The sequence below is a fragment of the Drosophila santomea genome, chromosome X (genome assembly GCF_016746245.2).
Source record: "Drosophila santomea strain STO CAGO 1482 chromosome X, Prin_Dsan_1.1, whole genome shotgun sequence".
NCBI classification, from domain to species: Eukaryota; Metazoa; Arthropoda; class Insecta; order Diptera; family Drosophilidae; genus Drosophila; species Drosophila santomea.
Window position 1 is genome coordinate 15,936,270 of NC_053021.2, and position 14,920 is coordinate 15,951,189.

General features: G+C 39.7%; 2 protein-coding genes across 5 annotated transcripts; both read left to right on the top strand.

Moving 5' to 3' along the window:
- The first annotated feature begins 1,613 nt into the window (after positions 1–1,613).
- Positions 1,614–14,861, top strand: LOC120455477 (proton-coupled amino acid transporter-like protein CG1139). Of its 4 annotated transcripts, none has more exons than XM_039641709.2 (5): positions 1,614–1,755; positions 12,422–12,988; positions 13,414–13,871; positions 13,958–14,133; positions 14,238–14,861. In XM_039641709.2, exons 1-5 carry the CDS (start codon positions 1,744–1,746, stop codon positions 14,477–14,479), a joined length of 1,455 nt encoding a protein of 484 aa, XP_039497643.1. In that variant the 5' UTR covers positions 1,614–1,743; the 3' UTR covers positions 14,480–14,861. The 4 variants fall into 4 exon arrangements, with proteins under 4 accessions (XP_039497643.1, XP_039497644.1, XP_039497645.1 ...); XM_039641710.2 differs by having other exon boundaries at positions 1,721–1,755; positions 12,425–12,988; XM_039641711.2 differs by lacking the exon at positions 1,614–1,755 and adding an exon at positions 11,144–11,296.
- Positions 1,619–9,757, top strand: LOC120455478 (proton-coupled amino acid transporter 1). The gene is made up of 6 exons (XM_039641713.2): positions 1,619–1,755; positions 5,132–5,283; positions 5,962–6,322; positions 6,401–6,852; positions 6,920–7,092; positions 7,155–9,757. The coding sequence occupies exons 1-6, from the start codon at positions 1,744–1,746 to the stop codon at positions 7,409–7,411; spliced, it is 1,407 nt and encodes a 468-aa protein (XP_039497647.1). The 5' UTR covers positions 1,619–1,743; the 3' UTR covers positions 7,412–9,757.
- Positions 14,862–14,920: the final 59 nt, after the last annotated feature.

The window sequence follows — 14,920 nt, forward strand, 5'->3', positions numbered from 1 at the left end:
GACCCAAAATGTGAATCTTTTTATATTCAAACCACACATCCAACCATCAACCCATCCATCCACGCATCAGAAAAAGTTGGAAGAAAAGACGCATCATGCCAAATCAGAGGACAATGTTCGATCTTGTGAGGTGGTGGCACATGTGTATAGGAATTCGTATCTATGGAATTTTGCTACCCATCTATTTTCAAGGCCAGGGACAGGGTTTCAGGGTCGAATTGGCGCTTCTTTGTGTTCTGAGGCTCTGAGGTCGCCGTCCGTCTTCAATTGAGCGATCTCCTCGAATAGTTGACGTGCGTCCCGCAATAGAAGCGCATGGAGAGGAATCTACACTGCAAAAAAATGGCCAACTAATAATAATAATATTTTAATAATAAACCAATGGTGTATAGAAATTAATAATATTTTAATAATAAACCAATGGTGTATAGAAATTAATAATATTTTAATAATATACCAATGGTGCATGGAAATAAAACGAAGCATCGTTGAGTAGTAATATACATTCAAAACGTTTCGATCGTTTAAATGTTTTGTATTGTTTTTAAGAAACCTGTTTTTTTTTGCTGTGCACATTTATTGCTGAAATTCTTTGTTCTTCCGCCGCTTTAATTTATTTTTATACAAATCAATAATAATAAAACACAAATTAAACGGTCCGTAACCCGAAGATGGTTAGACTTCTGGCCAAATAAATTACCTTAACTAATTATAAGGATACATGTATTTCCTATAATACAATAAGCATAGTTTGTATACTAGTTTTATTGTGATTGCATAATTGCCCAAAAATATACAGTTTACATGCTTGTTAGACTCCACATCTCGATTAACTAGCAAAGTTTCAAGTTTGTTATCTTTCTACTTGAAGATTATTTCATTCATTAATTGACTTCATTCACTTGCGGCAGCGCCACCTGTTGGGCGCTATGCGCACTGTGCCATTTAATTATAACAGCTGATCGACAACCTGTTGGTGGTCAGCTATCTCTTTTGCACTCGCATCTGTCGAATTTTTTTGTAATGAGCCCGTGAAGGAGTGAGCGAGAGCGAGGAGATGCTCTCTGCCATCTTCTACACTTGGAAAAAAACGAGAATATACTTCCGAGTGAATTCTTGAGGCAAAAAATTATATTCTGAATATTAGAAAAATAAATTAATAATAGATTAAGTAAAATATGCAATTAAAAATTAATTTATAGTTTAAGCGAAAAAACTTTTTGGTAAATTATTTTATCTTCAATTTAAACATATTAAGAAGCATATATGTATTGTCAACTCCAGCCGACAAGTTGTGCTAATATTTTATAAAATCATGCATTGTTGGCGCCCTTTTCTGCGAGTGCACGCCCATCTATCTCACTCCCACTCGCGGGCCGTCCGAATAACCAAACGATTGTCGCCGGTCGTCAGTCTTGAATTTTTCGTGGAGCGATTAACACACAACACACAGTGAACACAGATCGCCAAAGGCAACAAAATCTCTGATTCGGAATCGGAATCGGAATCTAACCGCATCCGCATCCTCGGAAAACCGAAGACGAAAATTTAGATCGGTGGCCAAATGCAGGCTACGAAAATAAATCATTAAGATCAAGAACAGGCAAATTACGTGTGTGTTTCTTCATTTTTTTTGGTTGATTCTTTTTGTTTGCCTCGTTTGTTTTGCTTACTTTATTGACCGACTTCTGCGACAAGAACAACATCAAGAGCCACAACAACAACAACAACAGCAGCAACAACATGGATGCCGAGGTGTGTAATTAAATTGCAATCGTTAAATTTAAGACACATGCCTAAAAAAAGAAAACCCGAAACGCAAAAACCAAAAAGCCAAAAGTGAAACGAAAAAAACAAAAGGGTCGAAAAAGGGGAAACCTACAGAGAAATAATTACGACGCACAAATACAAAAAAAAACGGGTTAATTTTGCCGGTTGTCAAACAACAACAAAAACTCAAATTCGCAGCTAAAAACAAAAAACCAAAAAGACAAGAAAAAAAAAACAGTAAACACAGACAACTTCTTTTGGCAAAACCAAAGAAATTCAAGTGCAAAGTCAAGCAAAGGAAAAAGCAACTAAAGTTTTAGCACAGCTGTTGCCTTTTTCTTGGTCAAAACCAGGGGCGTGGCGGGTAATTTTCAGAGGGTGCGGGTTAATTTTAGATAAGCCAGCTTAATAACAGCAATTAAGCAATGGAATGTGGCATAAAAATCGTAGTGGAAACCCAATGAGTATGCAAATAATTGTATAAACAACAGAGCAAAATGAATGAGGTGACTTGTGATAATTATTTATTAATGTTAAGTGAATAAAAAAGCATATAAAACAAAGGTTTTTTTTAAATAAAAAATTCAATGAAAAAGATAAATAGCACTAATTCATTATAGTAAAGGTTTTTCCCTTACTTTATTCAGCAAATAAGTTAAATGAATCCAATAAATTAAGATACCCCACATGACCTGGTTTTTTATGGCCATTAGCCTTCCATATTGGCATCAACTTCCGCTTAACGAATTCATTGATTAGTGCGAAATTCCTGCTTATCTGCTGGATTCGATTTATGGATTTGCGGGCACTTATCTCCGATGAAAGATTGCCCATAATTTATGGCAGCCAAACCAAACCCCCCTGGATTAGACACCCCTGCTGCATTTTGCCCAGTTACGCCTGAGGTGTTTACACTGGCCTGCAATTTGAAAATGCAAATGATCAAACATGGAAAATCACACAGTTTTATGCATTTGCTTGATCAAGGTCAGAACTTGTTCTGCACCAGACACCAATCACTATTTTACTTGCATACACTCAGCTAAACTATCTGCAGTATTCAATACTTTTAGAGAAATATAAAGAAGTATTAAAAAAATATAAAATACGAAGCATAAAAATTCCAAATGTAAACGAATTTTTAGACAAACTGTAAATATTAGAGAGAACTTTAAGATAAATTTTTAAAAATGCAAGTCTCGTAATATAAGTAACAACTTTCGCTGTGTTAAAAGTGGATCTCACATTTCATGAAATCTTTTTTTTCCAAATGCATTTGTATGGCGAACAAAAGCGTTGCCAATAAAAGCCAATCAAGGTTCCCTTTGAGCTTGTCAGATTTCCGGCAACATTAATAAAGGAGAAATTAAACAATTTTTTTTTGTTGTGTTGCCTCCAAGTGCAGTGAACCCTCGACAGAGCGATCAACAGACCAACAGAACCACACGCACCATCGGCGGTGGAAAATTTTCCACTCGAAGACATTGCTCAATTCAAGAAGCAAAGAGTACAAAAATGACAGAACAAACAAAAAAAAAAAACATAAGGAAAATGAGACCGCACATAAATAAGATCACTGCGGCCTGTTGACAGTTTGCCAATGGCTGCTGCCATGGGTTAAGAGCGGTTAAGAGGTGGCGGAGGGGGTGACCATCCAGAGCGGGGTTTTTGCGGGTGGACTATAACACCGACTAAACCACGCACTTCAGATTGCTAAGAGACTATCTGGTGTTATCTGCTCTCAATTGACCGTCTGCTTTTCCACGGTAAATGTCTGGTCTAGATTAAAGTGGAAGCCGCTCAAGGGTATGACATTGCCACCCCCCTTTTCCACGCCCATGTAGTTTCCTCAATATTTGAAATAACGACTCCTTCAATACCCTATTTAAGAACTAAATGTATAGCATTCCTGAAATCTTAGTTCCTCAAAGTTTTGCTTTCATTTTTTACCTTCCAGCGAGCGCACGATAATAACAATAACAATTTATACTTTGTTTTAACTACTTTAACTGCCGATAAGCAGCGAAATAGATGTCTGGATGTACACAGGGCGCAAGGCGTCATGCTCGCTATGTATGTAGCACCCTTTTGAATATCACGTATACGTCAGGGGCGCCATGTCCTCCAGTAGATTGCGTATACCACATGTGAGACGGCGATAATCTGAACGAGGCCCAAATGATTCGCAGCGAAAGCAAAATCAGTTTGGCGATAAGTAGCTCGTAATTTACGACACTTAAGATTCACTTGGACCCCTCCATAGATATACACAATATATATAGTATATATATATTATATATACATTGGGTAGCTGGCAACAGGTATTGAAAAAACACTGTGACACTTTCGACAACTTCATGTGTCCAACTGACAAAGTGGCCAATAAATCAAGCAGTCATCCATCTTAATCAATGTATGAAATGTTCAATATTGCAGTCATAACTCCTTGATAGTAACTTATCGATCGCGATTTAAATATTGTGAATGAACGTGGGTTTTTTCATAAACGTGTTATTGCTGACTGCTGTGATGCATAACAAGAAAACGTGATGGGATTCTATTGCAAGGCACGAATCGTTGTAAAATGTATTAAATGCGGCAATTGTTCTAGATAATTAAAGAAATAACATTAATGTACTATGAGTAATGTACAATTTCCCTGAATGCTTCAAAGCTCAACAACGCCCTTAACAGGAGTCCATATTTTATTACAATGTTAACAGCTTTTCGAGATTGTCTGCAAATTTCAATTGGACCCATTGAACTCGAGGCGACACGTGCTATAGATATAGATATCGCTGGGTTTGATGGTCTGATGGTCTATTGGTCTGTTTGGCAGTCGTTTGGGTGTCATCGAAAATCGAAAGGCCACTTATCTGGGCGACACTATATATAGATAAAGATATAGGTGGCATTTAATTTGCTTTGTATTGGGCTTTTATGAATCCGTTTAATTGGCTTTGATTTAGTTTATGGCCATTGGACTAAGCAAACCGTTGGCACTCTTATCACTCATATGGCGGGAACTTTTCCATCTGTCGCATCGGCAATGGAAATCCCCTATTCAATTTATTACAGTGGGCACTAGCTTAGTGAAGTCATGTGGTATTCTATATATTGCCACGACTTGATCTGTGATTCCCTGCGGATAAGATCTCCGTCTATGAACTTAATCATGGAGATTGACAGGCGGAAACACTTGAGAGGATTGCGTTTTCATCGCTCAATTAAAACCCATCAGGCATTCGAGGAAAAAGGCGTTTATTTTGTTGCATATTCTTAATTTAACTGTAAGCTTTTGTTTTTAATTTTTCCCTTCTTGTCATCAATGTGTATCATCAATGTATTATAAAACCGAAAGGCGCCAACTCAACTAGAGAAAAATCAAACAGCGACAATTCCGCGACAGGAAACTGTGGAGGGAGGCTCCACAGGTGAAACGGCAGGTGGAGGTGGAGTGGCCAAGGTCGCGAAGGAACAGGATCACGATGCGGAGTACCATCCGCCTACAAGGTATGACCGATTGTGGAAAATGCCCGATCTAACTGCTTGCTTCCCGTAAACCAACCTAAAAACAACTACCTACCCCCACCAACAACCTGCGAATTAACTCAAGTGGCAGTCCTACTAACCTTTGAAAGAGCTTTAGATATTAGAGTATATTATACATCCTATCCTGTACCAAACCCAGCATAAACCTCAATCCAGCCTGAACTCCTGCTTTAACCAACTAACCCGCCTTGCAACAATAACCCTGCTTGCATCGATCCTGCTATAAAATAATAACCATGGACTTCTTACTAGCAATTTGTTAATGCATGTGCCTGTATCAAAAACCATCAACGCCAAAACCCCAATTATCCCAGCTTTAAACAAACTCATCAGTATATAGCCAAACTAACAATAATCTCCAAGGAATAACATGCAAATGTAAACCAGCATCGAGCAACCCGAATGTCCAGTTAATCCTCGAAACCCGAAACCCAAAACCTTTAAGATGTCCAATAACTCCATAACCTGAATATAACAATCCTGAATCCCAGCTTTAAACCACTGACTATAACCCATGTACTAACCGTGAACCCAACTAAAGTGGAGTTACTGAACCAAGCCATCAGTGGACAACCTAACCCAGCTGCACCATAAGTTAGTCCCAAGATGATCTACGAATCTATGTTGCTGTAATTCAAGCTATCTGGAGACCATCGTGCACTTGTTCAAGGGCAACATTGGACCCGGTCTGTTCGCCATGGGCGATGCCTTCAAGAACGGAGGTCTCCTGGTGGCGCCACTGCTGACAGTGGTGATAGCCGTGGTGTCCATCCACTGCCAACACGTCCTGGTGGCCTGCTCCAAGAAGATGCGCGATCTCAAGGGAGAGACCGTGTGTGCGGACTATGCCCAGACGGTGGAGCAGTGCTTCGAGAATGGTCCGCCCAAGTTGAGGGGCTGGTCGCGAACGATGGGGCGACTGGTGGACATATTCATTTGTGTGACCCAATTGGGCTTTTGTTGCATATACTTTGTGTTCATCAGCACGAATCTGAAGCAGGTGAGTTGGAGGAGGTGGCTGCAGTGGGAAGAGCTAGGATAAAACTGATGTTGGATTCTTGGATTGCCTTTTCCAAAGATCCTGCAAGCCTACGATATCGACATGAATGTCCATCTGGTGATGCTGCTGGCCTTCGTGCCGGTGCTGCTCAGTTCGCTGATCACGAATCTCAAGTGGCTGACGCCCGTCTCCATGTTCGCCAATGTGTGCATGATCCTGGGACTGGCCATAACACTGTACTATGCCCTCAAGGACGGACTGCCGGAGGTGGAGGAACGCGCCCTCTGGACGAACGGCTCCCAGCTGGCACTCTTCTTCGGCACCGCCATCTTTGCCTTCGAGGGCATTGCCCTGGTGATGCCGCTGAAGAACGCCATGCGAAAGCCACACCAGTTCGAGCGGCCATTGGGTGTGCTCAATGTGGGCATGTTCCTTGTCTCCGTCATGTTCATGTTCGCCGGATCCGTCGGCTACATGAAGTGGGGCGAGCAGGTCGGTGGCAGTTTGACCCTCAATCTGGGCGATACCATGTGAGTGGGCGCTGTCTTGACTTTGGCACCTACATATGTATATGAGACCCTTCCCCATCATCCACAGACTGGCCCAGTCGGTCAAACTGATGGTGTCCGCTGGCGTTCTCCTCGGTTATCCCCTGCAGTTCTTCGTGGCCATCCAGATTATGTGGCCCAGTGCCAAGCAAATGTGCGGCATCCAAGGACGATCACTGCTCGGAGAGCTGGGTTTCCGCACCTTTATGGTCCTGGTGACTCGTAAGTATCCGGCATGTGGAACCATTTTAGAATGTGGGATAGCTGACAAGGTTCTCCTGCAGTTGCCATCGCGGAAATGGTGCCGGCCCTGGGACTTTTCATCTCGCTGATAGGAGCACTATGCTCAACGGCTTTGGCCCTCGTCTTTCCGCCAGTCATCGAGTTGATCTCAAGGAGTGAGCTGAACAAAGGACCGGGCATCTGGATTTGCGCGAAGAACCTCGTCATTCTGGTGCTCGCTTTACTGGGCTTCTTCACTGGCTCCTACGAAAGTCTCAAGCAAATTGTCAAGCACTTCGGCGAGGAGGAGGTGCACTGAGTAGAAAACCAACTATTGAGAGCAACATCGAAAACTAAAGATCATCAGCATCGTAGAAAAGGTGCATGAAATTATCATCCTTGTAATCTTCCAAGGAGATCAAGCTATAAAAAACACGCAAAGGATCAATTAAATCAACATAATAGTAACAAAAATATAATTTATGAACGCCAAAATCACCATACAATATCATATTTACGACAAACTCAGGATTCCGGCGCGAAAAAAAATGATAAATATAAATGAACCAGAAATTCGGTTTTAGGAGAAAAACAATGCTTAACGATCTTCGAGTTTCTGAGATGAGCAATCAGTTAAGATGCCTTACACGAACAATACAGGAATAGCAGAGGATCATATTTATCAAAACGAAATGATATACCAAACCTCAAAGCTTTAAAGATATTCATTAAACTAACAGCAAACAGTTAACGACCATCATTTTATCATAATTATCCACGTATCAAAAATAAAACATAAAGCAATTATATTAATATTAATCTTAATGCTTAGTTATTGACATAAAAACAAAATATGCTTGCGAATTTATCATCAACAAAAAAAACATAGCTATACATAGCTATATATATAGCTAAGTGCCTTCTTTTGTGTCTTAGTAAGCGTGCAGCGCATTTTACCTACTATAATTGATTATTTTTTTCATAGATATTAAGTGAGAATAAACAATGCGACGTTCGTTTTGACGTCATCGCAACATGACAAGAACTTGACAGATGTGTTTTTGGGGCTTCGAGTACTTGAAAGAACAGGCTGGCAATAATTTTGGATCGGAATGGATTTTCGATAGTAAAGATATTAGAAAAGGGAGCGGATTATTAATATTATTAATTTTATAATGGCAGCGCCCTTCTCTGCGCTTCTCAATGTATGCACGTAAGCTAAGGAGTTGCCAACGACAAGTTACTAAAAAACAGTGCTAGAAAATAGTGATACTAGATACTAGATATAGTAATTAAAAGAGCGCCCTTCTCTGCGCTTCTCAATGTATGCACTTAAGCTAAGCCCTTGCCAACGAGAAAATACTAAAAAAGTGCTTGAAAATAGTAATATTAAATACTTTTAATAGTAATTAAAAGAGCGCCCTTCTCTGCGCTTCTCAATGTGTGTACTTAAGCTAAGCTATCACTGACTTGCGTGCCACTAGAAATGTGCTGAGTCACAAATCATTTGCAGCTATTTATCGCCACAGAAAACGTGCGAATAAAAGTGGTAATAAAATAAATGAGCCGAATACTAATAAAGTCGTGGAACAGGTTGCTCGAAACTGTTTTAATCTGGCAGCGAAAATAAATTCGCAATTATACTCCAAATTAGTTTTGACATTGACCCGGTTTCTGAAGAAACCATAAATTGTATTCTGATAGATGTCTCTTACGTATGCGAACTTTCGCTTTCATCTGGCGCAAACTGGTTAAGAGCCATATACGTGGAATCATATCTACCGCCCCGTATGGGAATTACACTAATCTAATCCGATCCGAACCAAATCAATCTAATCGTAACCGTTCGAACCTTCAACTCAAACGATGACTGGAACTGCAGGCAATGTCGTTGGATATGCATTCCGTTAGACAGGAGCGCACTATAAACCTTAATAGTTAAGATCATATGAACATTTTAGAAAGAGATACTAATAGTTGGTAATATAACACAGCATAACAAGAAACTAATCAAACTTCCTAAACAATAAACCTTACTTAAAGTTTAACAATGTAGTATGATTTCGTTATGATCTGGAAAATATCGTACCCCCTCAAGCGGCCCTGCAGTTTTGTTATGCATTTGTTTTTCGTACCCCTTATATAATCCAATTGCTGAATTCCGATTCCGTCAACATCGATCTATCGATCGATCGATCGACTGGTTGATTGGAAGATTGGAAGAAGTGAGATGCAGCAAACGGCCGGAAAACTTTGATTCCGTGCAATTCATTTAACTGGCGCTTCTTCAATCAAGGCGGTAAATTTCCGTGCGTCTGCCAATTGCAAGTACCGAGGGGCTTCAGGGGGTTAAGGTAAAGGTGTAACGATCACGAATGCGGTGTATGGAATATCTGTAAAATATTCATGCTACGCCCAAGAATTCGATCCAATGGGCACGTGCCGTGTAAAACCGTACCGACAATCGAATTCCGGAATCCAGAATGTGACCGGATCCTTGAACCTGATCGAACCACTTCCTGCCGGAACAAAAAGAAAGAACCGCACTACAAAAGAATTTCAAAATATATCAGTGTATTCAATGTCGTGACGCAATCACTCTTAAGATACAGTCGCATAGCGAACAGCGAGCAAATAAATAAATTAACTAACTTTGAATGATGAATGACAACATTTTTACTGCCCACAAATGTACGTCGTCATAAGCAAACACGAATGGCAACCAAATACGCCGAGTTTTTGTAACACTTTATATATTTTTAACGCAGCTACTTTAGACGAAATATTGCCAGCAATAAACTGAACTACTGAACAAATTAAAGCTAGTAATTAAACTGCGTTGCTTATTTATTTTTGTTTAAGTACACTTAGTTAAAACTAATTACTTTGCTGCAATCACGTGCTGGAAAACAATATGCATTTAATTTCTAAACAAACTCTAGTCATGTTTTATGTAATGTTTCAAAGTAAATAATAAATAAATAAACTAACATCGCATGCCGACCATAGCATTGCAATTTAGAGCAGAATGTTTTCTGTTTAAATTTAGTGTGCTAGATTTACAGATCAGTAAAGCGATTTTAATTAATGAAGAACAGCAAAAATTGTATATTATTTAATGATAAAAAAATAAATCGGCTAGGAAAGCTGAAACTCATGAAATTACACGGAATTCATGAATCCCATTCCATAGATTGAACATTTTTCCTGGCAGGGCAATTAATACAAGTCATTTGCATGAATTAGAAACAATACCTAATTCAATTAATTAACATCAATTACGTGCATGTTTTATCCACCTTAATTTGTTTTGTTTATTCTCTTAATTTAACTGGATCTATACCACAAGTGAAAAAACTGGAATTTTGTATTTATTAAAGTGCAATAAACTTTTAATTGTTTCAGAAATTTGAATTGTGAATGTGAAATATTCTTAGTCTCAAGTTTTATATTAATCATTGATCCATGACGACAAGCGGCTCAGCTTATCTTTTATCGATGAGTGATTGCCTGCTATTTATATATTACATAGGTGTATATACGAGTATTTATATTTTTATCACCCAACGGTTGAATGCATTTCCCCCGTAATTTTCCACTGGAAAGTGACAAGTCCTCGGGGGAAAGTGATTTGCAAGCCACTTGAGTCAGTTAACCCAGTTGCAAATAGCGCTTAGAAATGCATTATGGGTTTTGGGATCGGAACTGATCTCACACTCCACGATCTCCCACGCATTTTAACCCACTACTTCCAGGTGATCAGCTTGACTTTATTATGCTTCATAAATGATATCTATTATTTAAATTGATAAAATATATGGGTAAATATTTTGGAATTTATTTTAAGCACTTTTTTGAACATGCACTTATAGCATACTTATAACTATAATTTATATTCATATTTTTTCAAAACCACGAGAGGGGTGTTGTTCTATTTCGTAGCAAGTGCAGGGGGTTAAACGTTATGCGCATTTTTGCATCGCTCACACACACACACGTTCGCTCTTTATTTATATATTTTTGTTTTATTTCTGCCTTCCGACTTTTGCCTTTTGCCGTTTGCAATTTTCGCTTTTCGCCGCTGTTGGCCAACTCGAGCATTGAGTCTGGTTTGAGTTCTTGACGCGAGCGGTCCTATATTCGCAGAAACACTCGATACTTGGATATACTCGATACTTGTACTCGTACTCGCAACAAGCAACAGGTGATCATCGCCGATCGATCGGCTGAATAAGATATTCAGATATTCAATGCGTAGCGCTCTAATCAGTGATCGGTGAATTAAGTAATGCTGCAAAATAAGCATAATCAATAATCATATGTATCATTGAAGTGCATACTACTTGCTGGATTTGTGATTAATTAAGTGCTGCTGGCCTTGACGGGTTAATTATTTTTTTTTCTTGCTCTTCGGTTGTTGAAAGTGTTTTGTTTACTCACCACGATAGTAATCAGTTTTTATTTCCAGTGTAATTAGGTTTTAAGCTCGCAAATTATAAATGAGTAAAATAAAGTGCATTTTCAAAGCAGAAACTAAGCGAAAAATGTCGTGACTTTTGTAGTACCTACAGATTTTTTTTTTTGCTACTTGTTAAGTGTTTTTAACGCAAGGAATTTAAAAGCAAAGCCACTAAAAATATGCTAATTTCTGCAAATCACAAAAATCCGCCGAGGAAGCAATCAAATGATTGTGATTTTACGCGCTTTGACATTGATGTGAACTGGTCTGCAAGCGATGTGAATTATAATGAATTGAGCGCTTTTAATTGGCATTCAGTATTTTATGCGACTTCATTAACGTTTTGCCATTGGTAAAACTATTATATGTGGCAGCATTTTTATTGCCACGCATTTCATTTTTTATTTTATTCATTGCTTTATAACTTTACATATTAATAAATTGAACCCAGTTCTTATTTGTTGTTACTTACAATATTTCTTATCAGAAAGAAAGTTTTTTAAATGTACCTTTTTAACCTTTAACTTTTTAACTTTTAATCTTAAAAGCGAAGAAGTTATATTATTTAAATATTTATTTTTATATTATATTCGCCATAAAACTGACTATAAATTAAGTTGATTTACTACGGTACTTTTCAATATTTGTATGTTGGCCCACCTGGGGTTAAGGTTTAGATTTGGATAAAGATAATGCCAAAGAGAGAGAGAGGGAGACCTAACTGTGCTTGATCACTCGCTCCTTCTCCTTCTCTGGCCGTCTTTCTTCCGCGAGAACGCAAGTACCGTTAAAGCTCTCCTCGAAGAAGCCGAAAATCGCAGAGAGAGAGAGAGAGAGAGATTTTTTCAAAATTTTCCATTTAATCCACAGCAGCAGCAGCGCAGCGATCAAAAGGCGATCGAAGCAGCCGGCGAAATGGGAAGGACACTGGAAATAACGGGAAGGCAGAGCGAGAAGAATCCGGAGAAGAATGCGGAGCGCTTCACGGAGAAGGGCGTGGAGAAGGGTGCCCCCGCCGAGAAGGGCGGCGATCTCGAGAACGGCGATCCGGTGCGCAGGCGTGGCCACGAAACCAGCGAACTGGAGGCGGCCACGCATCTCTTCAAGGGAAGCGTCGGCGCCGGACTCTTCGCCATGGGCGATTGCTTCAAGAACGGCGGACTGGCGGGAGCCACCATCCTGCTGCCCATCATTGCGGTGATGTGCGTCCACTGCGAGCGCATGCTCATCCGTGGATCGGTGCTCGCCGTGGAACGGACGCCCGGCGTTGACTTCCTCGACTATCCGGAAACGGTGGAGAAGTGCTTCGAGCACGGGCCACGCCCACTACGGAAAATGTCGCGTGTGATGAAGCTGGTCGTCGAAATGTTCCTCTGCGTCACGCAGTTCGGCTTCTGCGCCATCTACTTTGTCTTCATCACGGAGAATCTGCACCAGGTGAGTAAAAACATTTTATATTATTTAAAATTATAAAAAATATATGAATTTAAACTATTTAAAGTTCATTTAAAATATGGTAACATAACATAAAAACTGTCATTTAGTTTGGATTAATTTAATGAAGCTGTGATATTTTTTAAGTGTGTACAAGATTAGTTTTAGCACTTAAAAATAACTTTACCTCCATATTTATGAACCTAGTATTCAAATATTAAAAAAAACTGGAAGAGTATCACATAATTTGTATAGAGCTTACAACTCTTGTTTAAGCACTTACACATTTTTTGGCCCAATCAGTAGAGGCATAAATATTATTTAAATATATTTTAAGCAGGATAAGTATTTTTAAAAATATAAAAATGCATATATTTTCACAAATATCATTTTGGCTTATAAAAATATCATGCAATATATGATTCCAGGTGCTCCAGCAGAACGGCATCGATATCAGCATGAGCATGGTGATGCTGATCACCCTGCTGCCGGCGATGATTCCCTCGCTGATGACCAACCTGAAGTACATCTCGCCCGTGTCGCTGTTCGCCAATGTGGCCCTGCTCTTTGGACTGATTGCCACCCTGACCATTGCCTTCTCGGATGGACCCATGCCGTCGGTCGGGGACAGGCACCTCTTCACGGGCGGTGCTCAGTTGGCCCTGTTCTTTGGCACCGCCCTCTTCTCCTACGAGGGCATTGCCCTCATCCTGCCGCTGCGGAACTCTATGCGCCGCCCGGAGAACTTTAGCACCCGTTTTGGTGTCCTCAACTCCACGATGTTCTTCACCACGGCGCTGTTCATCTTCACCGGATTCGTGAGCTATGTGCGTTGGGGCGAGGAGGTCGCCGGCAGCATAACACTCAATCTTGTGGTGGAGGAAGTGTAAGTAGAACCAAGACCCCTTGAACAGGGCACATTAAAGTTAATTCTTATTTATTTCTTAATTTACTTGATTGCTTTCATTGCAGATTCTCGCAGGTGGTGAAAGTGATCGCAGCGCTGGGTGTTTTCCTGGGCTACCCCATCCAGTTCTTTGTGATGATGAAGATCCTGTGGCCTCCACTAAAGCGTTCCAATAACTGCGCCCAAAAGTATCCCATTACTATGCAGGTGTGCCTTCGTTTCTTCATGGTTATGATGACATGTAAGTGAATATATCCTTATAACCATTTTATTCAATATCCATGATAAAGCCGTATAATCTGTACTTAATGATTGTAATTATACATTGTGCACTATTTTCTTTAGTTGGCGTTGCGCTGGTCGTTCCCAAGCTGAATCTGTTCATCTCGCTGATCGGAGCACTGTGCTCCACCTGTCTGGCCTTCGTGATTCCGGTGCTGATCGACTTTGTGACGCGGGCGCAGGTGCCCAAGGCGCTGGGTGTGTGGTCCTACATCAAGAACATCCTCATCCTGTCGGTGGCCGTGCTGGGAATCGTCACTGGCACCTACCAGAGCATCGTGGAGATCGTCAAGGAGTTTAAGTAGGCTTAAATCGCTAGCAAGTATTTGTTGTACATAAATAATGCTGTCATTCCGTGAAACTATGTGAATGCGTTTCCCTGCTCTATTGTAAGATTAATTTGTGTAATTTTCCACTATTTTTTGTTTTTTTTTTTTTTGTTTTGTTGATAGTTATTTTAAGCTGTGCATTTGTGTGTATGTATGAAGAAATGTTTAATTGGCACGAAACATAACAAAACATAAAACAAGGCATAAAGGAAAATGATCTGCAGCTAAAACCCATTTTTAAAAATTGATTACCAATATAAGGCTTTAATTGTGTAAGAGCCTGCAAATTATCGTTTTAATCATATGTAATAAATGCTATCCATCGATTTTATAAATATAGTGAGATTTTTATAAAGTATTAATTAGCTTTCAGCAAACAATGTTTAACATTAAGTTCGCTTACAGTGTGAATATGCG

Coding starts and splice junctions, on each gene's coding strand:
- LOC120455477 (XM_039641709.2), top strand. Junction 12,989..13,413: donor TCACGGAGAATCTGCACCAG/GTGAGTAAAAAC, acceptor ATATGATTCCAG/GTGCTCCAGCAGAACGGCAT. Junction 14,134..14,237: donor CTTCATGGTTATGATGACAT/GTAAGTGAATAT, acceptor TATTTTCTTTAG/TTGGCGTTGCGCTGGTCGTT.
- LOC120455478 (XM_039641713.2), top strand. Junction 6,853..6,919: donor CTCAATCTGGGCGATACCAT/GTGAGTGGGCGC, acceptor CATCATCCACAG/ACTGGCCCAGTCGGTCAAAC. Junction 7,093..7,154: donor CTTTATGGTCCTGGTGACTC/GTAAGTATCCGG, acceptor GTTCTCCTGCAG/TTGCCATCGCGGAAATGGTG.